This window comes from Canis lupus, chromosome 21 (assembly GCF_003254725.2).
Source record: "Canis lupus dingo isolate Sandy chromosome 21, ASM325472v2, whole genome shotgun sequence".
Lineage (NCBI taxonomy): Eukaryota > Metazoa > Chordata > Mammalia > Carnivora > Canidae > Canis > Canis lupus.
In genome coordinates, this window is record NC_064263.1 from 24374884 (window position 1) to 24400684 (window position 25801).

A 25801-nucleotide genomic window follows, 5' to 3' on the forward strand; every position below is an offset into this window, starting at 1 on the left:
GTGCAATCTGGTGCCATGACAGCTCTTAGAGGTAGGTACCAGCTTCCCCTTGAGAAGGGGAGATCAGATAGGTTTTTTTTTGGTTACCATGCCTCAGATTTTAGAAAAGCTTTTCTAAGAATGGCTGTTTAAACAGTCAAACCACTGGGAGGCCAAGGAGCAACCACCTGTGCTCAGACTTGTCCTACTTGTTTTCCTCAATGTTTATTTTCTTTTTAAAACCTGCTTTCAGAAAGTATCTTAAGTACTTATTACCACTTAAATGTAAATGACTTATTAAATCACTTTTAAAATATTACCATTCCTGGAGGAATTTTTGTTTAACAGGAACATAACTCTAAGCTCAATTTAATTCAACAAATGTCTTTTGAGTGACTATTTAGGTCAGTCATTGTTTTGAGTATTGGGGTTGCAGTGATAAATAAGACACAGTATTTGACCTTAAGGAATTAAATCTAATAAAGGAAACTGACTCTAAAACAGACACTACACAATTATATATGATATAAACCCCAGTAGAAATATTAGAACATTTTATCAAATGCTGAGTATATCCTAGGCACTATATGAAACACTGAGGATAGAAAAACGAACAAAAACCAATCTCTGGTTTTAAAGTTCACTGGATGAAATAGACAATTATAATACTGAGTGATAAATTGTTTGATGGAATTAAATACCCAGAGCTTTGATAACACAAAGGAAGTATTGTATTCAAGGAATTAAAAACAGTTGGGTATGGTTAGTTAAATCATAAAGTACCAAGGATATTATCTCTCCAAAAACATTTTGGGCATCGGTAGAAAAACTTTTTCTACAAGGCCTTGAAATCAAATGAAGTTTATTATCAACACTGCTTTAAGTGTTGAATAAAGTTTATCATCAACACTTTATTAAAAAAGCATTTGAGTGTGCCCATCTCATTCAAGAACTTTAAACTATATTGAGTAAAGCAAAGGGCCAACTAGAAACTCAAAAAAGGGTTTCCGGTCACATAGTAATCTTTAGCCAAATTTCCAATGCCAGAAAGACCATGGTTTCCTTACTCTTTCTCATTGAATAAACAAGACAGTCATTTTTTGGTTGAATCTCAAAGAGATTAAAAACAACAACAACAAAGTATGGGTGCCTGGGCAGCTCAGTTGCTTAAGTATCTGCCTTTGGCTTGGGTCGTGATCCTAGTGTCCCAGGATCAAGCTCTGCATTGGGCTCCCTGCTTGGCAAGGAGTCTGCTTCTTCCTCTCCTGCTGCTATTTCCCTTACTTGTGCTCCCTCTCTGTCAAATAAATGAATAAAATCTTTAAAAAATATATAATGAATTCTGAACGAATATTGTGCAACCATTATTTGCATAGAAAAGGTTAATGTATGTTGTTAAGTGAAAAACAATTTCAAAATATATATATATATATAACGATGATACATAAAATCTTTCTCATGTTTTAAATCTATAATGTCATAACCTGCAAATAGCCAGAGGAAAACTCTGCTTTTAAAAGGTTTGGGCAACTAAAATGATCTCCCTATCTTAAAGTTGACTGATTTGGAACTGTAAAACTACATCTGTAAAATCCCTTTATAGCAGTACATTTAGATGAATGTTTGAATCAGAGAAAAGATATGTGTACACCAGAGTTGAGAATCTTAGGGAGAACTATCTTAGAATTCTGAGTAGTTGATCTTTATTTTCTTTTAGTTTAATCGTATTTTCACTGTACATATGATATTTTGGGTTTTATTTGTTTTGTTTTTTACCTTGTAAGCTATATTTTCAACTCCTTATACAGACAAATGTTAGATGTTTATGGATCTTGGCTTCTTTTTTTCTTGGCCTGACCACCATTGTTTCCTCCTCCTCTTCTTCTTCTTTTTCCTCCTCCTCCTCCTCTTCCTTTTCTTTTTTTCAGGAGGGAGAGAGTACACATGTGCATATATGTGCAGGGCAGGAGGGTGAAGGGTGGGAGAGCAGAGAGAGAACCCAAAGCAGGCTCCATGCCCAACAAGGAGCCCCAGGTGGGGCTACATCCCATGACCCCAAGATCATGACCTGAACCAAAACCAAGAATCAGACATCCAACCGACTGAGCCACCCCATAGGTACCCCTGTATCTTCTTTTTTTTCAGGAGCTATAAAACTCTAGACTGAGACAGGCCCTTGGTGTCTAGTCTCAGTTACCTCCAAAGCAATTCTGGAACCTCAAGAAAAACATGGTACTTCCCATTGTTCCTTGGAATAATGCCACTGGCCCTAAGGTTTTAAAAAAGATAGCTAAGAACTAAAGTGGGGTCATGTATCATATAGTGATTAAAATCATAGAATGTGGGGCGCCTGGCCAGCACAGTTGGTGGAGCATGCAACTCTTTATCTCAGAGTTGTAAGTTTGAGCCCCACACTGGGTGTGAAGAAAAAAGAAAGCCTTTAAAAAAAGAAAGTCTTTAAAATAAGAAAAAATAGGGACGCCTGGGTGGCTCAGTGGTTGAGCATCTGCCTTCAGCTCAGGTCATGATCCTCGGGTCCTGGGATCAAGTCCCACATCGGGCTCCCCACAGGGAGCCTGCTTCTCCCTCTGTGTCTCTCATGAATAAATAAATAAAATCTTTAAAAAATAATAATAAATAAAATGTTAGGCTGTGAAATCATTCTGGTTATGTAGAGTGTATAACTTGGACAAGTTACTTATCCTCTGTGCCTCAATTTTTGTCATCTGGAAGATGAAGGAAATAGTACTCATCTCAGAATTGTTAGGAGGATTAAATGAGTGAATATGTATAATATACATAGAGTAGTACCCAGCATGTGCTTAAGAGTTCAATAAATTATTATTGCTGTATTATTGTTATTTTTACTTATGGATTGGATAAATTTTACTTACCAGAAAGTCTGAAGACTTCATCCTGACTTTTCTATTAACCTGCTGTATGATCTTAGACAAGTCATGGAAATTTTTTGGCATTCTTCGTAAAAGTATAAAATTGCAATAGATTATCACTACAGCTTCTAAAAGTTTAGCTGGTATAGTTGTTAGTGTTTTTTGGATGGTAGTGACACATAATAAGAGATTTCAGTAAGGTATCTGGATACAAAAATAGTATATAGACGTTATTAACTTTATTATGTATAAAAACCTGTTGGAAGAGTTAGTGCATTCATGTAACAGCTCCCATCATATAACTCTGGAGAAACGGACTTCCCTCCAGAATAGACTTCATTCACTGCTGTAATGCCAGCATTTAAAATAGTCCCATCATAGAAGCTCAGTAAACATTTATTGCAAAGCGAGTGTCCTCAAAAAATTCTTAAGCTAGTGGGAAAAGCAGACAGGAAAGCCATTATAATATACTATTTTAAGTCCTGTAATTGAAAGAAAGGTGCTGAATATTGCAAGTGTTGCTGTTGGAGTTTAGATTTTCCATGTTCTGCTTTTGCCTCCTTCAGCTCTGTTAGAACAAGGCAATAAACTACGTAATGCCATGGTGATTTCTGCAATGAAATCAAGCCCAGATACTAGCATGTTGTTGGATGAAGTTCATCCTCCCATGAAGGAAGATTTTCTTAGAGCCTCAACACAGTAAGTTACAGGATAAACATGATTCCTGGCAGTTCATTTCTTAATTGTTGTTAATGTATATTTTTTATTAAGGTATAGACTAAATAATCTTAGAAATGTTCAGCAAATAATTCTTAATGTGGTGGAAAGGAAGCCTAAACTAGGAGTTAAGATTGTCAAAATCTGGACCTATTACTGGTACTCGTTAATGTGTAAATGGCTAAATTCTTTGCTCCCTATGAACTGCCATGCTTATATTAATTATAATGGGGATATTCTCTCCTCCCTCTCTTATAGAAATGAAATTAGATTCTGAGGTAGAAAATGGCTTTGTAAATTGTGAAGTTTTATATATATTTAAGGTAGTTAAGTCTAAAGGATGTTAAATGTTCCATGTTGAACTATCTCCATGTACTATCTCTTAGCTCAGTTAATTCTGATATAGATTTTTCCTGTCTGTTAGCCGCTCAGAAAGTACTTTTCCACACCACAGAATCAAAACTTTATCTAGGAATCCGTTTAAAGACCAAATAGAAGATCACCTCCTCCCTCCGACTGAGAATACATTTTGGAAACGTGACACAAAAGATGATGCCAGAGCCATTCAGCTGCTATTAGGCAGGTAAGGACTTTTAACTATCTTCCTTTTAAATTCTTAACTTCAATTCATTGTATATATGTTAACAGATTTTTTTTAAGATTTTATTTATTTATTTAGGAGAGACACAGAGAGAGAGGCAGAGACATAGGCAGACATGGGGGAGAGGCAGGCTCCCTGTGGGAAGCCCAATGCAGGACTCAATCCCAGCACCTCGGGATCATGACCTGAGCCAAAGGCAGATATTCAACCACACAGGTGCCCCTGTTAACGGATTTATCTTCTGGAACAACACTTCCTTGGAGTGACCAAGTCATTCCCTAGGTTACTCATTGCATACTAAATAAAAATCACTATTTATTACCTACTAAGTAAAAATCTAGTCTTTAGCCTTTTATTCTTAGCTTCAGTTACAGAATGGTCCCCAACTCCCCTTTCCATTCTTATCTCTCAGCTCTATCCCCAACACCATTGTTAGGGTATAATTTTTAAGACTCAGATTTTAGGGGCTCCTGGATGTTTTAATTGATTAAGTGCCCAACAGTATCCAATTCTTGCTTTTGGCTCAGTTTGTGATCTCAGGGTAGTGAAATCAAGCCGTGGGTCAGGTCCCATGCTCAGCAGGGAGTCTGCTTGAGATTTTCTCTATCCCTCTACTCCTGCCCCTACCTCATTCTCTCTCTCTAAAATAAATAAGTAAATAATTTTTTTAACCTCAAATTTTATTTATTTAAGATTTTATTTATTTATTCATGAGAGAGGCAGAGACATAGGCACAGGGAGAAGCAGGCTCCCTGCAGGGATCCCAATGCGGGACTCGATCCTAAGACACCAGGATCACGACCTGAGTCAAAGGCAGATGCTCAACCATTGAGCTACCCAGGTGCCCCAAAACCTCAGATTTTAAACAGACACAAGGGATCCCTGGGTGGCGCAGCGGTTTGGCGCCTGCCTTTGGCCCAGGGCGCGATCCTGGAGACCCAGGATCGAGTCCCATGTCGGGCTTCCGGTGCATGGAGCCTGCTTCTCCCTCTGCCTGTGTCTCTGCCTCTCTCTCTCTCTGTGTGACTATCATAAATAAATAAAAATTAAAAAAAAATAAATAAGTAAACAGACACAAGTTAATTCAGGGTCTTATTATATCTCATGTAACCTATGTGGTCTGTAATTAGGAAGGAAAAAAATAAAAGGGATCCAAATTGGAAAGGAACAAGTACAATTATCTCTATTAACAGATGACATGATCTGTTATGTAGAAAATCCTAAAGAATCTACTAAAAGATATTGTAACTAATAAATTCCAAAGGATTGCAGGATATAAAATCAATACACAAAATCAATTATATTTCTATATACTTGTAATGAACAATCCAAAAACGAAATTAAGAAACAATTCTGGGCAGCCCCGGTGGCGCATCGGTTTAGCGCTGGCTGCAGCCCGGGGTGTGATCCTGGAGACCCAGGATTGAGTCCCATGTTGGGCTCCCTGCATGGATCCTGCTTCTACCTCTGCCTATGTCTCTGCCTCTCTCTGTGTGTCTCTCATGAATAAATAAATAAAATCTTTTTTTTTTTTAAAAAAGGACTTTATTTATATGAGAGAGCGAGCACAAGCAGGAAGGAGAGGGAGAAGCAGGCTCCTTTTTTTTTTTTTTTTTTTTTTTTTTTAGAAGCAGGCTCCTTACCAAGCAGGAAGCCCAACACAGGGCTCAGTTCCTGGAATCATGACTGAGCCAAAGGCAGGTGCTTAACTAACTGAGCCATCCAGGTGCCCCCCTGAATAGCTCACTTTAAATGAGTAAATTGTATGTTATATGAATTATGTGTAAATGAAACTTTTTTTTAAAAAATAAGATCGAAAATCCAGCACAAGGTCCAAAAAAAGACACATCAAAATATACAATCATGAATTTTGAAAATGCTGAGTAAAAAGAGTCAGTCATAAATGCTTCCAAAAAGCAAAAAAGAAAGGTCATGTAAACAGTATCAGGATTAGAATGATATCAGATACTCCAGAGAGTTGACCAAAATGACAACACAGGAGGCTTCTGAACTCCCTTCTTCCATGGACACACTGAATATAAAGCTACACACAGAGCAGTTCCCTCTGAAGGAGATAGGACTGAGCAACTCCTGCACATTGTATGAATGGGAAAATATCAAAACAGGTAGGAAAAGCTGATACAAACTATCGCCATAATCTCTATCTCCAACATAGGAGGGGACCTCCTGAAGAGTGAAGGATATGGACCCCCTATTCAGTGCCTCAACTTTTAAGATTCCTACAAGAGATATAAGCTCCAAAAACATTTAGTTCTGAAAGGCAGGTACATACTTTACCAGCTGCTACTTGAGGGTTCAGCTTCCAATCAGCCTGCATCTAGGAACTGACCATGATCCTCCTGTTTGGGACACGGGTGAGTCTTAGCGTACTCTCAACTACTGGGGGCTACTAAGAACAAAGGTGGAGGCTTGGACAATCAGAAAAGTTTATGAGGCAAGTAGGAGCTTAGGAAACAAACTAATTGATGAGGTTCATCTCCTACTGTCAAGAATAGAGACAGGTCAAGACTATCTGTCAGGACATTATGACAGAACTGAGATAGGTGACTGTTCTGTATAATATGCAGAATTCAACAGAGAAAGTCCAGGAAAATGAAGAAACAAAAGAATATGTTCAAAACAAAAGGACAGAATTAAGATAAACAGATCTTAATAAAGCAGAGATAACTGAGTTACCTGAGAGAGAATTAAAATAACAGTCCTAAAGATATTCACTGAGGTTAGGAGAACAGTTGCATGAACCAAGTGAGGATTTCAACAAGGAGACAGAAAAAATTTTCAAGTATCAGACTAATCATAGGGCTGAAGAACACAATAACTGACTGAAAAAAAAATCAAGAGGGGTTCAACAGCAGACTAGATCAAGGAAACAAAGAATCAACAAACTCAAAGACAAGGTGGTGGAATTCAGTCAGAGATGAAAAAAAAAAAAAAAAAAGAATGAAAAGTAGTTTAGAAATTGTAAAGGACTTAAGAGAAACCGGGAAACCAATATACATGTTATTGGGATCCCAGAAGAAGGAGAGAGAGAGAAAAGGGCAGAAATATTCAAGGAAAAAAATGGCTGAAAATTTCCCTAACCAGGGATCCCAGAGAGTTCTAAGTTAGATGAATCAAAGGAGATCCCTACTGGAATACCTGGGTGGCTCAGTGGTTGAGCACCTGCCTTCAGCCCAGGGCGTGATCCTAGAGTCCCGGCATCAAGCCCTACATTGGACTCCCTGCATGGAGCCACCTCCTCTCTCGGCCTATGTCTCTGCCTCTGTGTGTGTGTGTCTCTCATGAATAAATAAATAAAATTAAAACAAAAAAAAAGACCCATACTAAGATACAATATAATTAAATTGTCAAAAGTTACAAGGAGAGAATCTTAAAAATAGAGAAAGGCAACTTGCTACTGACACAGGACTCCCCATTTGACTTTCAGATTTTTCAGCAAAAACCCTGCAGACCAGGGGCACCTGGGAGTCTCATTTGGTTAAGTGTCCAACTCGTGATTTCACCTCAGGTCATGATCTTGGGGTCATGAGATCAAGCCCTGTGTCAGGCTCCACACTCAGCAGGAAGTCTGCTTGAGATTCTCTCTCCCTCTGCCCCTCCCCTACGTCTCTCAAATAAATCTTAAAAAACAAAACAAAACCCTGCTGATGAGAAGGCAATGGGATATATTCAAAAAGTGCTGAAAGAAAAAACTGCCAACCAAGAATATTCTATTCTAGTTGTTCTTCAGAATTGAAGGGAAGATAAAGAATTTTCCAGACAAAAGCTGAAGGACTTAATTACCATTTGACCAGCCTTACAAAAAACATTAAAGAAAATTCTTCAAGCTGAAACAAAAGGATACTAAGTAGTAACAAGAAAACATACAAAATTCTAAAACTCATTGCTGAAGGTAAATATATACTTAAATTGAGAATACTGTAATATTACAATGGTGGTGGGTAATTCACTTATAAATCTAGCCTGAAGGTTAAAAGACAAAGTATTAAAAATAAATAATACTATAATAATTTGTTAATAGATACACAGTAGAAAGGTACAAACTGTGACACCAAAAATTAAAAATGAAGTGGGCTGGCTTTTATATGTGTTTTAGGTTATCCTTCTAAAATAAACTGTTATAAATATGTTCTATGTAAGCTCCGTGGTAACCATAGAGCAAAAGCTTATAGTAAATATATAAAATACAAAGAAATTGAAACATGCCACTATAGTGAATCATCAAATCACAAAAAGAGCAAGAGAGGAAGTACAAACCAACTAGGAAGGCGTTAACAAAATGGTAGTAGTAAGTTCATGCCTATCAATAATTGCTTGAAATGTAGGTGAACTAAAGTCTCCAACCAAAAGAGCGTAGCTGAATGGATAAAATATAAGACCCAGCTATATGCTGCCTACAGGAGACTCATTTCAACTTTAAGGACTTATAGGCTCCAAGTGAAGGGATGGAGAAAGATATTCCATGCACGTGGAAACCAAAAGAGAGTTTGAAGTAGCTATTCTTATATTAGACAAATAGACTTTAAGGCAAAGACTATAACAAGAGGTAAAGAATGTCATGATGTAATGATAGTTGGTCAATTCATCAAGAGTATATAACAACCGTAAATATTTATGCACCCACATAGAAGCACCTAAATACATAAAGCAAATGTTAGTACATCTGAATGGAGAAATAATAGCAATACGATAATAGGGAATTTTAATGTCCCACATTCCACAATGGGTAGGTCATCTAGATAGAAAATCACTAAGGAAATACTGGACTTAAATGACACAAACCAGATGGACCTAATATATATATATAACTTTCCATCTAATAGCAGCAAAATACATATTTTTCTCAAGCACACAAGGAACATTCTCTGTGATAGATCATATACTGGGCCATAAAACAGTTCTTAATACATTCAGGGAGATTAAACTAGGCATTTTTTTCTGATCACAGTAATACGAAATTAAAAATTCAGGGAGATTAAAATAGGGATTTTTTTTTTCTGATCACAGTAATATGAAATTTAAAATCAATTATAAAAACTAGAAAATTATAATTATGTAGAAATTAAACATGTTCCTGAGCAACTAGTGGGTCAAAGAAGAAATCACAAGGAAAATCAAAGTAACTTGAGACAAAGGAAACTGGAAATACAGTATACCAAAAGTTATGGGATGTAGGAATGGTTCAACATCCACATATCAATTAATATGATATGCCAATTAACAAAATGAAGGATAAAAATCATATAAACATTTCAATAAATGCAGAAAAAGCATTAGACAAAATTCAATACCCATTCATGATAAAACCTTTCAACAGACTGAGTATAGAAGCAATGTACCTCAGGTGCTGTCTAGGTGGCTCAGTCAGTTAAGCATCTGACTCTTGGTTTGGGCTCAAGTCATGATCTCAGGGTCCTGAGATTTAGCCCCACTTTGGGCTCCATGCTCAATGTGGAGTTTGCTCCTAACCCCTCCCCCCACCCCAGAATAAAAAAATAAAATATTTAAAAAAAATAAAAAGAAGTAGTATACCTCAACATAACAAAGGCCATAAATGACAAGCCCATAACAAACATCAAAATTACTGATGAATGCTGAAATCTTTTCCTATAAGATCAGAAACAAAAGATGCCTGTTCTCACCACTTTTATTCAACATGGCCCTTTAATGTGTCATAGACAGTAGAATAAGTTCAAAGAAGTGTTCATTGAAAAAAACAAATATTAAAAGAGGAAGACTGCATACTCAAGAGATCATAACTTTAAGGGTTGTGCAGTGAGGGAAAAAAGAAGTAACTGAGTGAGGAGGAACCATAAATAGCAAATGATTGTTAAGTAAAATACCAAGAGGTAGAGCTTCAAAAAGGAACAGTGCTCAGGAACTACAGAGAAGCTATGTGGATTGGGAAGCTGTTATTTGAGTTGTAGCAGTTAGGGAGTTGTTCTGACCTTTGAGAGAGATTTCTGTAGATCAGTAGCTCTCAGCTGAGGGACAGTTCTCCCCTATTCCCAGCCCTATGGCACATTTTGTAATGTCTGGAGACATTTTGGGTTATCAAAACTGGAGAACTACTGGTATCTGGTGAGTAGAGTCCAGGGATCCAGAATGCACAGGATAGCTCCCAATGATCAAGGATTATCTGACCCACCATATAAGTAGAGCTAAGTTTGAGAAACCCTGCTATAGATTAAAAAAAGGTGAGGAAAGGAACATTTATTGAGTATCTTTTTGTTCCAAGAAATGTAGGAATATGACCTAATTTGAAAGTAGTAATTATGTGCTATTTTCTTGAGAAATTAAAGAGCCTCCTTTAAGGACTGGCTCTCTCAGTTGAAAGAGCTCCTGATTCTTGATCATGAGTTTGAGCCCCACATTGGGTGTAGAGATTACTTAAATAAATTTTTTTAAAAGATTAAAGAAGAAGAAAAAATAAATAAAAAATTAAAGAAGGGGGAGAAAGTATAGCAGCTCACATGAAAGGGAAGCAAAGTTGAAAGAATTAATAACTGAAATGCTTAGCATGGTGCCTGGTACATATTAAGTATTTAATAAATATTGCTTTTATTATTAATAACATGCTAAAAATTCAATAAGTTCATTTACAGATGTGCATTCAGTGCCAGTTATTATAGAAGAAACAAAAATGAAGTGTTCACATATTTGTATGCTTATATTCCTTATTAATTTTCAAACTTTTTGTAGAGTTTCTGTTTTACTTATTTCTGTATCACACATGAAATTATTCTTGCCGTAATTAACCCTAAATACACTAATTTTTGCTTAATGGAATAGGCATATTTATGAATTCTTCACAAAACAGTATGAGCATTTAACTCATTGAATTATAGTTAATTCTTTACCTTCTTTACCTTCCTTTACCTTCTTTTCTAGCAAGGAGCTAGACCGTAAGCAGTGTAAGAGTAGAGCAAATTAGTTTAGCCATTTCTGTATCATTCAAGACCTAACACCATGCCTGGCACATAATAGGTGCCCAGAAAATAAAAATGTTTGTTAAATAAATCAGTGAGATCACAATCAGTGGCAGTAGTGTATTTTTTGAATGCTAGCTGTTGGCATCCCAGAGGAGGGGAAATATAATATGAAAGTATTTATCAGGTAGTCTTCTGCCTAATGTGAGTCCTCTGCTTAACATGTCTTCTTTCATGTTTAGAACTTTTAGAAAGGTTTCAATTAAAAAATATAGCTCAACTGAAACTTCTTTTAATGTCCTTCTGTTGTCTTTTTCTTACCTCTACAGTGCTGAATTATCCCAAGATCGTTACTGGAATGGGCTAGGTTCTCCTCCAGATTCCCCATCTCCTGGGAGTGATGTGTATTATAGCAGTGACTTTAATGATCCTCAGTATGACCAGAGTCTCCTGGAGAGCTTATTTTACACAGCACCTGTAAGTCCTTGAATCTGCAGTTTTGGAAATTAGAGAACAAGAGTATTAATATTAGGTGCAGGCATTGTTACCGTTTGCCAGACAGAAAGCTGTCCATTTTACATATGTCATTTTACAGATGAGGAGACAGGCCTAGTAGGTGTCTGGCTGGCTTAGTTTGCAGAGCCTGTGACTCTTGATCTCAAGGTGTGAGTTCAAGCTCCACGTTCCATATAGAGTTTACTACAAAAAAAAGAGAGAGAGAAAGGATATGAAATGGGAATAGAAAGATCTAGAGAAGCAATTTTTGCACTGCAAAGGATCTAATTTGAATTGACTGAGAATTTATGTGAGAAAGTCATTATCAATAAGGCAGGTAGTCTGTGAAAGCCTTTGAATATCAGGTGAGGAGGAAATGACATGATCAAAATGGTGGTTTAGGAATGTTAATCTGGCAATGGTGTAGGGAGCTAATTTAGGGGAGAATACTTAGAAGCAGATAGGAAGCCGCTGGGTTATTGGACGTGTGTATTAGAGTAGCCGCAATGGGATTGGAAAGAAAGTGATGAATTTAAAAGACATTAAGAGTTACTAGGATTTCATGACTTGCTATTTTAAAAATCATCACGAATATATATTACTTGTGGGATAAAAAAGAGAGGGAATTTACATTTATTACATTTTTGGTGTGCCAGGAAATTTACATGTTATCTGTTATTTTTGAGTACTGTGCCAAATGTCTTAAATTTATTATTTCACTTATTTTTCTAGCCCTATGAGATAGTATTATCTTTTACATAACATGATATAAACACATAGAGGTGTTAATAACTAATAATTAAGTGGCAGAAGTAGAATTCTTACCTTAGTCTGTCTGGAGAAAAACTAATGTTTTTCCCACTAGACCACATCATCTCATAAGCTTTAAGAATGGCATTAGAGAAAAAAAAAAAGAATGGCATTAGAATCTGGTCTTGACCTCATCTCCCACATTTGACCTTTACCATCCAGGTACACTGATTGTCTCATCACTCCTCAAACATTCTAGCTCTTTTTTAATCTGTGTATTTTTTGCTCAGACTGATCCTTCTCCTTTGAATGTTGAAATGCTTTTAGACATCTAGTAAACTCAGTTTATTTTTTTTTAAATCAACTGATCAAAAAAAAAAATTTCAAGTGATCGCCTCTGTGAAGTAAACATCCTAGACTTCCTCAAGCAGAATTTATTGCCTGAATGTCCACAGGATCCTGGGACATTCAGGCAATGTTGTATGATACAATTCCTTAAGAATAAGAACATGTCTGCATTATCTTTGTATTGCCAGTACAACAAAGCCTGATGGATATTGAATACTCAATGAGGACTTAGTGAATAAATGACTGTATGAATGGCACTAAGTAATCCCCATGCTGTTTGAACAAAATAATTTTAGAAAAGATTTGTTGATGGGAAGGAGTGAACCAATAAACTATGATGTAATGAAAAGATCAAGGAGTTAGAATACTTGTGTCCTTCCCCAGGGTTTGATGTTCCTTTTTTTTTTCTTTTTTAAGATTTTATTTATTTATTTGATAGGGAATAAGAGAACACAGCCAGGGGGAGCAACAGAGGGAGAGGGAAAAGCAGGCTCCACGCTAAGCAGGGAGCCCTTTGAGGGACTTGTTCTCAGGACCCTGAGATCATGACCTAACTTGAAGGCAGACACTTTAACCAACTGAGCCACCCAGGCACACCTGATTCTTTTAATATTGAATAACATCCACAGCTTAGAAATTCAGTGTTATTAGCCCATGTTTTTGGTTCCTAAAATCCTTAGCTTTTGAACCACCTAGTTTATATTTACTCTAATTTCCTTCGGGCTGTGGACCCATTTAGATTTTGAATGCTTTGTCTATAACCATTTTTAAAAGCTGCCACTTAATAAAGAAAAACCTAAGAGCAAAAAGCTTTTGCAATTTCACCTTGAAAAAAGTTATACTTCTTTCTTAAAGGACATTTTGATCATACTTCTTTAACTATTAATTTGTTATCCTTGTCACAGGTCAATATAGTATACACCCTGAGATGCTGAGAAAAGGGAAGTGGAGGTGATAAACTTAAAATGACATTGGATTCGTTTCTGCATTTATATTAACAAGTTCATTTTTTTAATTTGGAACCAAATAAGTATATCACTGTTTTCTCTCTTTTGCATTTTGTGATAGAAAGGGCTGATGAAAAAAAAAAAAAAAAAAAAAAAAAAAAAGAAAGGGCTGATGAGTCAATTGTATTAAGCTGTCTTTTCTCCAAGTAAAATTTAATTACAGGAGGCTTAGCAACTGGTTCCCTCATTAAGAAAATCTTAATAATAAGATTATTATTAAGATAATCTTAATAAGATAAAGATAATAAGATAAATAATAATAAGATTATTATTATGTGACATAATAAACAGTTCATCTTTGCAAGATTAAAATAAATCACTGGTAGTATGGAGTGGTGAAAAAAGATGGGGTTTTTGCATCCATATAATTAGGTGACATTGTACCATTTTGCCTTACACTGTGGTAGAAATACAGGCTTTGGAATCTGTCTTTGGTACTAGATGCATAGTAGGTAGTAAATAAGTAATGATTGTTATTTTTGTTGAGAATGTGGAAGAAGAGTCTGTTTTTATTTATTTTCTTTGAACTGAATTTATAGCTTATTTTTATATACCAAAAAAAATGTGAGGTTATCTCCTTGGCATCAATTATCTCTTTAAAAGAACAATACATGTGCAGAGAAGAATTGATTACTTTTAGAGAAATATATTCATTACTACTCTCCCTAAAATAATTTTTTTTAGTGCCTCTCTTTTTGTTTCTTCCCCCCATAGAAATCTGATATCAGCATCAGTGATTTCTTCAGTGAAGATGATACTGTCCCTTCTAACAAAATGAACCAGTCAAAAGTTCTTGCTAAATCTCCTAAGGTTCTAGAGTCAGATGATCTTAAGTTGAAGAAAAGGGCAGCGGGCAAGAAAAATAGGTGAGCCTTTCCATGATTGCTTATTTAGAGGCAAAAGCAAAGATTATTTTCACAAAATCTCCTAAAGTAAAAAAAAAAAATCTCCTAAGTAAATGACCTGTATTTGCCCAACACTATCATATTGGTAAAGTGAGTTACAATAATTCATTAAGTATTAAGTTCTTAAAAGTGTAATAATATGAAAAGATGGATATAATAAAATGGTTAAGGGAGAAAGCAGAATTCTAGGTTGAATGTGTGCTGTACTACACTTATGTAGAAAATATGCATAAAGAAAGCAAATGAAAAGGAATACACAAAAGTGATGACAGTAGTTATATTAAAATAGTGGATAACTGAGGTGTACTGTCTGTAGCTCTTGTAGAAAATCTAATTCTGTAACATCAGTGTCTATACTTGTATGGAGATAAACCTTTAGATTACAAGAATGTTTTTACATTTTTTTGAAATTTCTTTCACTCTGAATTAGGACCAAAATTCTATTGATTAAAGTCATTTCTCAGTTCTTGACAACTTGTGAATTAAGATATTTGCTGCCCTTCCCCTTTCCTCTTCTTGCCTGTGCAAACTAGATCGTTTCATGTTGGGTCTTGGGCTACCTGTTTCACTGTCTGTATGAACTTCTTTCAGAAATTTGGTTGAACAACAGATGATATCAGAAACTCCAGAAGATGCCCAAGTGATGACACTAAGTGTGGATAGGTTGGCCCTTTTGGGTAGAACACATTCAGTCAGAATCATCATTGAAACAATGGGAGTTCCTCCAGATAGTCCTCAGATGACCTCTGACAAAAAAAGCTTTTCTGGGAGACCACCTAAGCTGACAGCAACAAAAAGGCGGTACGTCTCTAACAGGGAAAAGCTAAATTTGACATTTCTGAAAAGTGTGTGATGATAATAGTAATATAATAAATAATTGTATAACATTTTATGGTTTGTAAAGTACTTTCACATGAATCATTCAACAAAAATGCATTGAATTCCTCAGTAGGTTTCTTTCTTTCTTTTTTTTTTTTCCTCAGTAGGTTTCAAGGACAATACTAGGTAAGTGTGAGAATAAAGGAAATTGAGACCCTGACTCTGTTTTTACATACTTTACAGTCAGCCAAAGAGAGATACATTTAAATGGCTATAGGAGCGAAAATAGATGTTTTATTTTAAAAAGTGCTGTGGAGGGGCACCTGCATGGCTCATTGGTTAATAAGCATCTGCCTTTTGCTCAGGTTGTGATCCCAGGATCCTAGGATCAAGTCTCACATCAGACTCCCTGCATGGAACCTGCTTCTCCCTCTGCCTTTGTCTCTACCTCTCTCATGAATAAATAAATAAAATCTTTTTTAAAAATTAAAAATAAATAAAAAAATAAAAGTGCTGTGGAAAATTTGTAGACCTACAGTGGTGATCATTTTCCAACCTATACAAATATCAAATTATTGTTATATGCCTGAAACTAATATAATGTTATATATTAATTATGTCTCAATAATAGATAAATAGAGTGAATGAACTATGGGAGCACAAGGAAGCTCTGTCTGACACGATTGGTGAAGGCATCAAAGAGGAGAGAGGTCCTTTGAGGACCTAAGGTGCTAAAAATAGGGCCTTAAAACATATGTAGGATCAGACAGTAAATACGTTTGTTATTTGGTTTATGTTTTAATCACTTTTCTTTGGTTTTGATTTTTAGCACCTTCTTTGTGGAATATCACTTTCCTGTGGGCTTTTCTAAAGGTGGATTGGGAAAGACAACTTTGATCACCGAGGTCATTCGACTTGCCTCCAGTAAAATTACAGATGGAAGTAAGAGAAAGACAAGTTTTCTGTTCCTTAAATATTTTGGCTGTGGAAGAATTTTTCAATCTCCAAATACTCATCTGACTTTTATAGTACCATAGGATCTTAGAGTTAGAAAGAATTGTGAAATGAATCTACTCTAATTCTTTTATTTTGTAAGTGAGGAAACTGGCCCAGAAGTGCTATGACTATCCTGATAACAAGGTACCAAGTCAGTAACGTACCTGAGACTAGAATGCAGAACTGTTGCTTATAGCATGTTTGCTCAACTATTGCGATTTTTCTTTTATTCCTTTTTTTAAAAGCTTTATCAAGATATAATTCACATACTACATGATTTAACTATTGAAGTGTTTATTGAACCCAGTGAAGAATTTAGTAGTTTTTAGTGTATACAAAGAGTTGTGCAACCATCATAAAGTAATTTTAGAATATTTCCATCCCCTGAAAAGAAATCCCTTACTCATTAACAGTCACTCTTAATTTTCCTATCTCTACCCTTACCCACACTAAACAACCCTGATCTGTTTTCTATCATTTTACTCATTCTGGACATTTCATATAAATGGAATCCTACAATATGTGATTTTTATGTAACTGGCTTCTTTGACTTACCATATTTTCAGATTTGACCTATGTTATGGCATGTTTCACTACCATGTACCTTTTTATAGCTATCTAATGCTTTATTGTATGGCTATACCACATTTGGTTATCCATTCATCAGCTGATGGTCATTTGGGTTGTTTCTGTTTTTTGGCTATTGTGGATAATGCTTTTATGAATATTTGTGCACTTTTTTGTGTGGATATATGTTTTCATTTCCCTTGGTTATAAACCTAATAGCAGAATTGCTAGATCATATGGCAAGTATGTTTTAGCTTTTTGAAGAATTACCAGTTAGTTTTCATCAGCTGCTCCACCATTTTACATTCTCAGCAGCAATATATGGAAGTTTCCAGTTCTCCACATCCTCACCCACCCACACGATCTATCATTTTTTATTTAGCCATCTTAGGGATTATGAGGTAGTATCTCACTGTGGTTTAGATTTGCATTTCCCAATGACTAAGGATATTGAGCGTGTTTTCTTGTGCTTATTGTCCATTTGTATATCTTGGTGAAATGTCTGTTGTAATCCTTTGCCCATTTTTAAGTTTTATTACTGGGTTGTAAGAATTTTTTGTACGTTCTGGATAAAGACCCTTATGGGTTATATATTCTGGATATGAGGCCTTTGTGAGAGCTATGATTTTCAAATGTTTTCTTACATTAACAGACTGGCCTTTCATTTTCTAAATACTATTGTTTATAGCAGAAATGTTTTAAATTTTGCTGTAGTCCATTATTTTTTTCTTTTGTTGCATGTACTTTTGGTATTGTATTTTTTTCTGTTTTAAGTATTTCTAATACAAAAAAAGCAAAAAGGTATTATAATAAACATTTATGTTCCTGCCATCCAAAGTTATACAACTTTCTAACAGATTTTGCAAATATCTTTGCGTTGATTATCCAATTTGATCCATGAATGGTTCATTAGTGTTGAATTCCCTCTCTGGGAGGTAATTTAAGAACTAAAAGATATGGTCTTAACTCTCCTACACATTCAAGTAATTTTCCTAGACAGCATGGTAACATTGGATTTTTAAATTTTTATTTTGCTTTGTTTTATTTGTTTTTTTTAACTAGATATAATCTATTCATTTGGTTCAAAATCTTTGTAGGCAATGCTGTAAATTTTGTATTATTCCTAAAGTATTTCGTGCATATATTAGTAAATGTGTTTATCCTTTTTTGCCCTCCCATTTTTATCCAAGTATTAGTGTACCTTATGCACTGTTCTGCACCTTGTCTTTAACACCGTTATCTTAGCAGTTTTTTCATACCAGGACCTAAAGAACTCAGTCTTCCCAGTCCTTTATGACTATATAGTATTCCCTTGTATGCGTGTGCCATAATTTAAACACCCCTAATTGCTTAATATATCACTATTTAGGTTGTTTTCATTCTTATTTTTAAAAACAATGCTTCAGTAGAAAAATTTCAAATATGCTTCATTTCTTATTTGATGTGGGTATATCCAATACAATCATTAAAAATATTTATTTACTTTTTTCTACATTTTTAAAAAATTAAATTTAATTAACATATACTGTATTATTAGTTTCAGAGATAGAATTTAGTGATTCATTAGTTGCATATAACACCCAATGCTCTGGGATGCCTGGACTGCTCAGAGGTTGAGTGTCTGCCTTTTTGGCTCGGGACATGATCCCGGAGTCCCCAGATCGAGTCCCACGTTGGGCTCCTTGCATGGAGCCTGCTTCTCCCTCTGCCTATGTGTCTCCCTCACTCTCTCGCTCTGTCTCTGTCATGAATAAATAAATAAAATTAAAAAAAAAAAAAAACACCCAGTGCTCATTCCATCAAGTGTCCTCCTTAATGCCCATCACCCAGTTCCCCCATCCCCCTACCCACCTACCCTCCAGCAACACTCGGTTTATTTCCTAGAGTTAAGAGTCTCACATGGTTTGTATCCCTTTTTGTTCTTATTTTATTTTTCCTCCCCTTCCCCTATGTTCCTCTGTTTTGTTTCTTAAATTCCGTATATAAGTGGAATCATGTATTTGTCTTTCTTTGACTTATTTTGCTTTGCATAATACCCTCTAGTTCCATCCACATCATTGCAAATGGCAAAAGTTCTTTTTTTTTGATGGCTGAGTAGTAGTCCATTGTGTGTATGTGTGTATATATGTATATATATACATATACATATATATGTACATATGTACATACATATATATATATGTATATACACACATACACATACATATACACACACACCCCATCTTCTTATCCATTCATCTGGTGATGGACATCTAGGCTCTTTCCATAGTTTGGCTACTGTGGACATTGCTGCTATAAACATTGTATATATGTTAACAGATGTGTGATATATATATCACATCTTCTTTATCCATTCATCTGTAAATGGACATCTGGGCTCTTTCTATACTGTGGCTATTGTGGACATTGCTGCTATAAACATTGGAGTGCATGTGCCCCTTCTTATCACTATGGTTGTATCCTTTGGCTAAATACTTAATAGTGCAATTGCTGGGTCTTAGGGTGGTTCCATTTTTAACTTTTTGAGGAACCTCCTTACTGTCTTCCAGAATGGCTGCACCAGTTTGCATTTCCACTAACAGTGCAGGAGAGTTCCCCTTTCTCCACATCCTCACCAACATCTGTTTTTCCTGTGTTGTTAATTTTAGTCATTCCGACCAGTGTGAGGTGGTATCTAATTGTGGTTTTTGGTTAGAAAATACTTTTAAAAAACAATGCCTAAAGTATTCTTTGTTTACTAGAATGCATTGTTTGACTTTCCCCATCACCTTAAAGGGGGATTTACAGTTTTTCATATGTTTACGTTCTGGTATATGCTTAAATTATTGACAGCAACAGAAGCTGCTCTGGAAGTTTGTTCAGAGCATTCAAGATCCTGTTGACTCAAAGTATGTTTAAGGAGCTTTCACATGCTTAAAACTTATCAAACTCCCATCGCACGGAAAAATGTTGGATCTTTTTCTTAGACTTCCCTTCTGTCTCCTTCTGCCTATATAATATCTGATGAGTTTCTTAAAACTTTTCTGAGCTTCAGTTTCCCCATCTATAAAATTGAGATACAGCAAGGACACAGTTCTGATATACATGATTTGCAGTTAACATAGTACCTGCAAAGCAAGGACACAAGGAATTGATGGACAAATGGGATAATGAATATAAAATCACTAAACTCTAAAATAGTATGTAAATAGTAGTAGCTCACATTTACTGGGCACTAAACTACATGCCAAGAACTCTACCAAGTGTTTTATATACATTAACCTTTTCATTGATTTTCATACAAGATTTTATTTCTTTATCTAATGAGAGAGGAGAGCGAGAGAGAGAGAGAAAGAGGGTAGGGAGGGGCAAAGGGAAAGGGAGAGAGGGAATCTTAAGCACAGGACTTAATCCTGTGACCCAGAGATCATGACCTGAACAGAAATCAAGAGTCAGATGCTTAACCAACTGAGCCACCCTGGTGCCCCTGAACCTAGAACATGTTTTATTCCAATTCATGTGCTCTTAATCTGTATCGCTTTTAAATTATTATCATTGTTGGGCACAGTGGTTGAGTTTTCCCTGTGTCCTTCTGAAAAAGATCATACAGGCAGTGTGGAATAAGCATCAAGCCAGGAATTAGAAGACAGAGTTCTAGTTCTGTTTATACCACACACTAATTGTATGAGCTTAAGGAAAATCCCCTTTTTCATCTGAGGGCCCCCCTTAACAATAACATAGATTAGACTAGGTATTTTCAAAGTAACCTTCCAACTCTATTATTATCACTTCCAGTTCTTAAACAAAAACAAAAACAAAAAAAAACAAATCTTCTCTGGGACATTGTTTAGCCATTTATTTACAGTTTATTTCATTATTGCCTTAACTCACCTTTTTTTTTTTTTTTTAAGATTTATTTATTTATTTATTCATTCAGAGATAGCGAAGAGAGAGGCAGAGACACAGGCAGAGGGAGAAGCAGGCTCCATGCAGGAAGCCCGATGCGGGACTTGATCCCGGATCTCCAGGATCACACCCCGGGCTGCAGGTGGCGCTAAACCACTGCGCCACCGGGGCTCCCCGACTCACTTTTAATAAAAAAAAAAAAAAAGCCATGAGCTTAAGAAACCGAGAATTATGTGAGAAATAGAGTAATACAGTGTAAAAATGTACCTAGATGGTGAGGAAAAATCTGAATGAAATAGAGTTCTATTTGTACAAAAAATATTTTTCAGTGTTCAAAGTGCTTTTTCATCTGTTACCTCAATCCTTCCAACACCAATGAGATTGTAGGTGTTGCTTATTTCCCTTCTCCTGGTTGAATAATCAGGTAAACTGGTCCAATGGGTGTGGGCTTCCTGGGCCCAGACCTTTTGTTTACAGCTCCTATGTGGAGATCAAGATTAGGAGACCCAGATCTTGTTTATGAGTGCCAAGAGAAATATACAGAGTCAAGAATTAAGATGGCAAAGATGAATGAAATTGATCAATAAACCAAAGTGTCAGTTTGAATGAATACCACAAATAGCAATTTCTTCTGTAACTGGGCCTTTTATGAAGGTTTTCCAGATCCATTTTAAGGGTATAGAAGTGAGTGAATAGGAAGATCATTTTACAGGTGGGAAATTGTGGCAAAGTTGGTCACTAGTAAGTAATAGAACTGGAGCTTGACCTCCTATTCTTTTATTCTAATCCCAAAATCCTTTTTCTGTTTTTTAACTGTGTTAAAGCCCCATAGCAGTGAGCACAAACTCAAATACTAACACTACTTTATTCCATTTACATTTATTATTACAGTAGAAATCCTTTCCCTTCTAAGACACAGACTCTACCCTGCCTTAACACTGCCAACTAACATCAGTACCTGATACCTTATGTAAATGTGACAGTAGGAGTCCCCTAGTCTTCAGCCAAAAAATAAACTCATTTTCAGTATTACAGTTTTTTATTCAATTCTTCTCTTCCTTTATTTAATCCCTCTTGTCCCACTTCTGGCCCACTCCCTTCTTTTTTTGTTATACTGCTTATCTTTTGTCTTCTTAAAACAAATCCTATCACCTTACACCAGTGAAGATCTATCTCTTCACATCTTTTTTTTTTTTTAAGATTTTATTTACTTATTAGAGAGGGAGCGCACAAGAAGGGAGATGGGCAAGCAGACTTCCCACTAAGCTCGGAACCCGACTGTGGGCCTCAATACCAGGACCCTGAGATTATGATCTGAGCCGAACTCAGACACTTAACCAACTGAGCTACCCAGGTGCCCCACACTGACTAAATTTCTAAAAGATTTTAGATCAAAAGGGAGGTGGGTGGTGTCAAAGCATGAATTGATGATGACTCTAGTTGGGTAGCCTGACATGTTCTTATGTGTTTGGTTCTCCTTACAGTGGTGAAATTCCAACAGCGATTTGTGTTTCCAGTACAATTTGGTGGCCCAATGATAGAACACTGGTGGAATTCCAATCTCACTTTCCAAATTTATGCAAAGAAAACCCCACAGAAAAAGGTACCTTTGACCTTTGCCTTACCATTTACACTAGGGAATTAGAATATACTTAAAATTATATTCCTACCTGTACTAGGAATTTCTCCAAACATAGCATATTATTATTTCTAATATCTGTTTGCTATTTGTCAGAAGCCAGATATGCTAAGGTACTACACCAATATACTACCAAATTTAACCATCACAAGTCTGTGAATTAAGTACATTATTTTCTTTATTTGTGGACAGAGAAACTGAGATTTGATGAAGTTTAGTAACTTAGATCACTCAAGCTAATAAAAGATAAAGCGAGGCAGGATTCTATCTCAAGTTTTCTGGCTTTAGACCCTATGATCTTAACCTCTTCACTGTATTCCCTGCTACAGAGAGGAGACTATCTGGATTGATATAAATTATTAGCCTTAATTTGAGACTCTATTTCCTATTTTCAGGCAAAATATGTAGAGGTCCAAGATAATATAATGTAGATAGCAGTTTTGATCAGCTTATTCCAAGTTTATAAAATCCACTTGTAATTGGCACAGCATAAATCAATAAACTATGTTGTGAGCAGGTTTTTGTTGTTGTTTTTTTTTTTTTTTTTTGTGAGCAGTTTTTAACTTCTTTCAGTAATAGCCTTCCTAATCTTTGACCACCTCTTTGGTATGGAGAGCACGAAGAATGTATCGTGGGGGGTTTTTGTTTCTTTTTTCAGAGGATACAAATAAGTTCTTTTTGGAAAAAAAATTTTTTTAAGATTTTATTTATTTATTCATGAGAGACACAGAGAGAGAGAGAAAGGCAGAGACATAGGCAGAGGGAGAAGCAGGGTTCATGCAGGGAGGCTGGTGTGGGACTTGATCCCGGGACTCCAGGATCACACCCTGGGCTGAAGGCAGGTGCTCAACCGCTGAGCCACCCAGGCGTCCCATTCGTTTTGGAAAATTTACCAAAATAGGAAGAGGTGGAAAAACACAATTCTACAACCTCAAGACTGCCTCTCTATAAACATTCCAGTATATTTACATTGAATCATCTAGCTCATGGCTTCTTTTTTTTTTTTTTTTTTTTCATGGCTTCTTTCTAATGAAAGAATTGTATGTGTTTTTTGCAGAGAACTTGAAAAAATAATTCTGAAAAAGCAAAATTGTCTAAATCCCAACACCAAGAAATAACTTTGCTAATATTTATGTTTCCCCTTTGTTTTTGTTATTTTTTTTTTTCAAATAAATAAAATACATGTTTAAATCTTTGGCAGTATTAGGATAATTTTGAATATAGTTTTTATCCTGCTTTTTAAAAAATTTAACATTATCTTTATAAATATTTGAAGATTTACTATATATACTTAATACTATTTCTATCAAGCATTATAATAAATACTGTTATTATTTTAGACTTCTTGTAAACATCGTTTTAATGGCTGTGTATTATTGTATTGTAGCAATGTGCTATAATTAACTGAATAATTCTTGATTATTAGACCTCTAGCTATTACTAATTGTTGATTTCAAAAATAGGCATATTTATGTATAAGCTTTTTATGTATTTGTTATTTCTTCAGTATAAATTCTCAAGTGAAATTACTGGGATAAAGAGTGAATATTTAAAGCTTTTAATATTTACTGCCAAATTTGCTGTCCAGAACTATGTTGCCAACTTATATTCCCAACTTCACACATTTATGATAGCCTGTTTCTTTATAACCTTAAGAGCATAAGATATATTAAGTTTTGTAATTTTTCCAGCTTAATGGCAAAAATTTGTATCATCTAGATGTTACTTTTTATTTTTAATAGTGAAGTTGAATACTTTTTGTAAAGAACTAACTCTTAAAAATAGAAAAAGGTTCTCTTCCAACCTCTTGGTGACTCATGAAACCCCCTGTAATCTTCCAGAGAGAAGTAGTGAACCCGGAATGGGAACCAAAATATGACAGAATATAGGTTCCCACTTTAAGTTGCGTCAGTCAAATAGTTAAGCTATTTACTTCATAAAATGTAGGTTCCTTTCTAAACTGTCCTACATAGGTTCCCACTTTAAGTTGCGTCAGTCAAATAGTTAAGCTATTTACTTCATAAAATGTAGGTTCCTTTCTAAACTGTCCTACATTGTCACTTCAGTTAAAATCCCCTGTGGCTTGTCTTTAATTTAACCTAAATTCTTTCTTTCCTCCTTCTTTCAGCCAGAAGCTGTTGGATCTGCATCACTGTCTTTACGAACTGTCATTCAGTCTGAGTTGCTTTCTTTCAGTGACCAGCTTCCAGTGCAACAAGAGCATGGTCAGACTCCCCTGGGCCCCCTTAAGGTACGTAGGTAGATGTTCAAGTAGTCAAGTATTTAGAGAGCACATGTTACTGGCTGGCACTGAACGAGAAAATGAGGGTCTCTCCTCTTGCAGCTTCTATGAAAATAGGGGAGCAGAATTGCTGTGAAGGAAATAAACAGTACAATGTGAAAGTGAATACCTGGGAGGAAGTAGGGGATGGTGGTCAGAGAAGGTCTCTGTAAAAAAGTGACATTTTAGGTAAGATTTGAAGGAGAGGAAGAGGCCACCAAGTAAAAAGTCGAGGGCAGATCATTCCAGAGAAAGGGAATGACACATGCAAAGGTCCTAAAGTAGGAATGTTGCCATGGGATAGGGAGCCAAGAGGGAGAATGGTAGAAAGTAAAATGGGACAAGCAGGCGGAAGCCATATCGTTCAGAGCTTTGTAGGTCTACATAAATTGTTTAGATTTTATCCTTAGAGCTGAGAACGAACATTGAGAGTGACATCTGGTTTTTTTAATTAATTTAATTATGGGGAGAGAGATTGAGCACAAGCGGAAGGGGCAAAGGGAGAGAAAATCAGAAACAGACTGCGCTGAGCATGGATTCCAATGTGGGGCTCAATCTCATGACTCTGAGATCACAACTTGAGCCGAAACCAAGAGTCAGATGTTTAACCAACTGTGTGTGCCACGCAGGTGCCCCTGATTTACATTTTTAAAAGGTAACTGTGGAGAATAGAGTATAGGGATCAAGAGGAAAAATAGGGAGATTTAACATTAATCTAGAAAAGAGATAATTGTTGGTCTGGACTAGAGAAGTGGCAGTAAACGAGGGCAGAAGTGACTGAGTTTGTGGCCTGGTGGAATGAATTCTGATGTATAATTCACTGGAGAGAGAGTTCTTTCCTTGTATTCGGAAGCTCCAGGATTTCTTAGGTGGCAGAATTTGAATGTGTAGCTTCCATATGACTTTCTCTTATGACAAAATCCCCTTTGTTCTGATGAGCTTTTAAAATAATCACAGTCATACCTATGACA

At 35.9% G+C, this 25801-nt stretch overlaps 1 protein-coding gene across 30 annotated transcripts in view; it reads left to right on the forward strand.

The window, feature by feature from the left end:
• Positions 1 to 25801, forward strand: part of C2CD3 (C2 domain containing 3 centriole elongation regulator) — a 153061-nt gene that overhangs the window by 32511 nt on the left and 94749 nt on the right. For 25 of the 30 annotated variants that reach the window (XR_007404624.1, XR_007404625.1, XR_007404623.1 and 22 more), the window contains exons 6-13: positions 3437 to 3569; positions 4012 to 4170; positions 11468 to 11615; positions 14453 to 14604; positions 15235 to 15444; positions 16292 to 16404; positions 22395 to 22513; positions 24678 to 24800. Coding sequence is in view for 19 of the 30 variants with exons in the window: in XM_035703824.2 (XP_035559717.2) it covers positions 3437 to 3569; positions 4012 to 4170; positions 11468 to 11615; positions 14453 to 14604; positions 15235 to 15444; positions 16292 to 16404; positions 22395 to 22513; positions 24678 to 24800 (1157 nt within the window). In the remaining 11 variants the exon portion in view is untranslated. Of the gene's footprint in view, positions 1 to 3436; positions 3570 to 4011; positions 4171 to 7990; positions 8102 to 11274; positions 11343 to 11467; positions 11616 to 14452; positions 14605 to 15234; positions 15445 to 16291; positions 16405 to 22394; positions 22514 to 24677; positions 24801 to 25801 lie in introns of those variants that run through there. The other 5 variants (XR_007404620.1, XR_007404621.1, XM_049098885.1 and 2 more) reach the window with 3 other exon arrangements.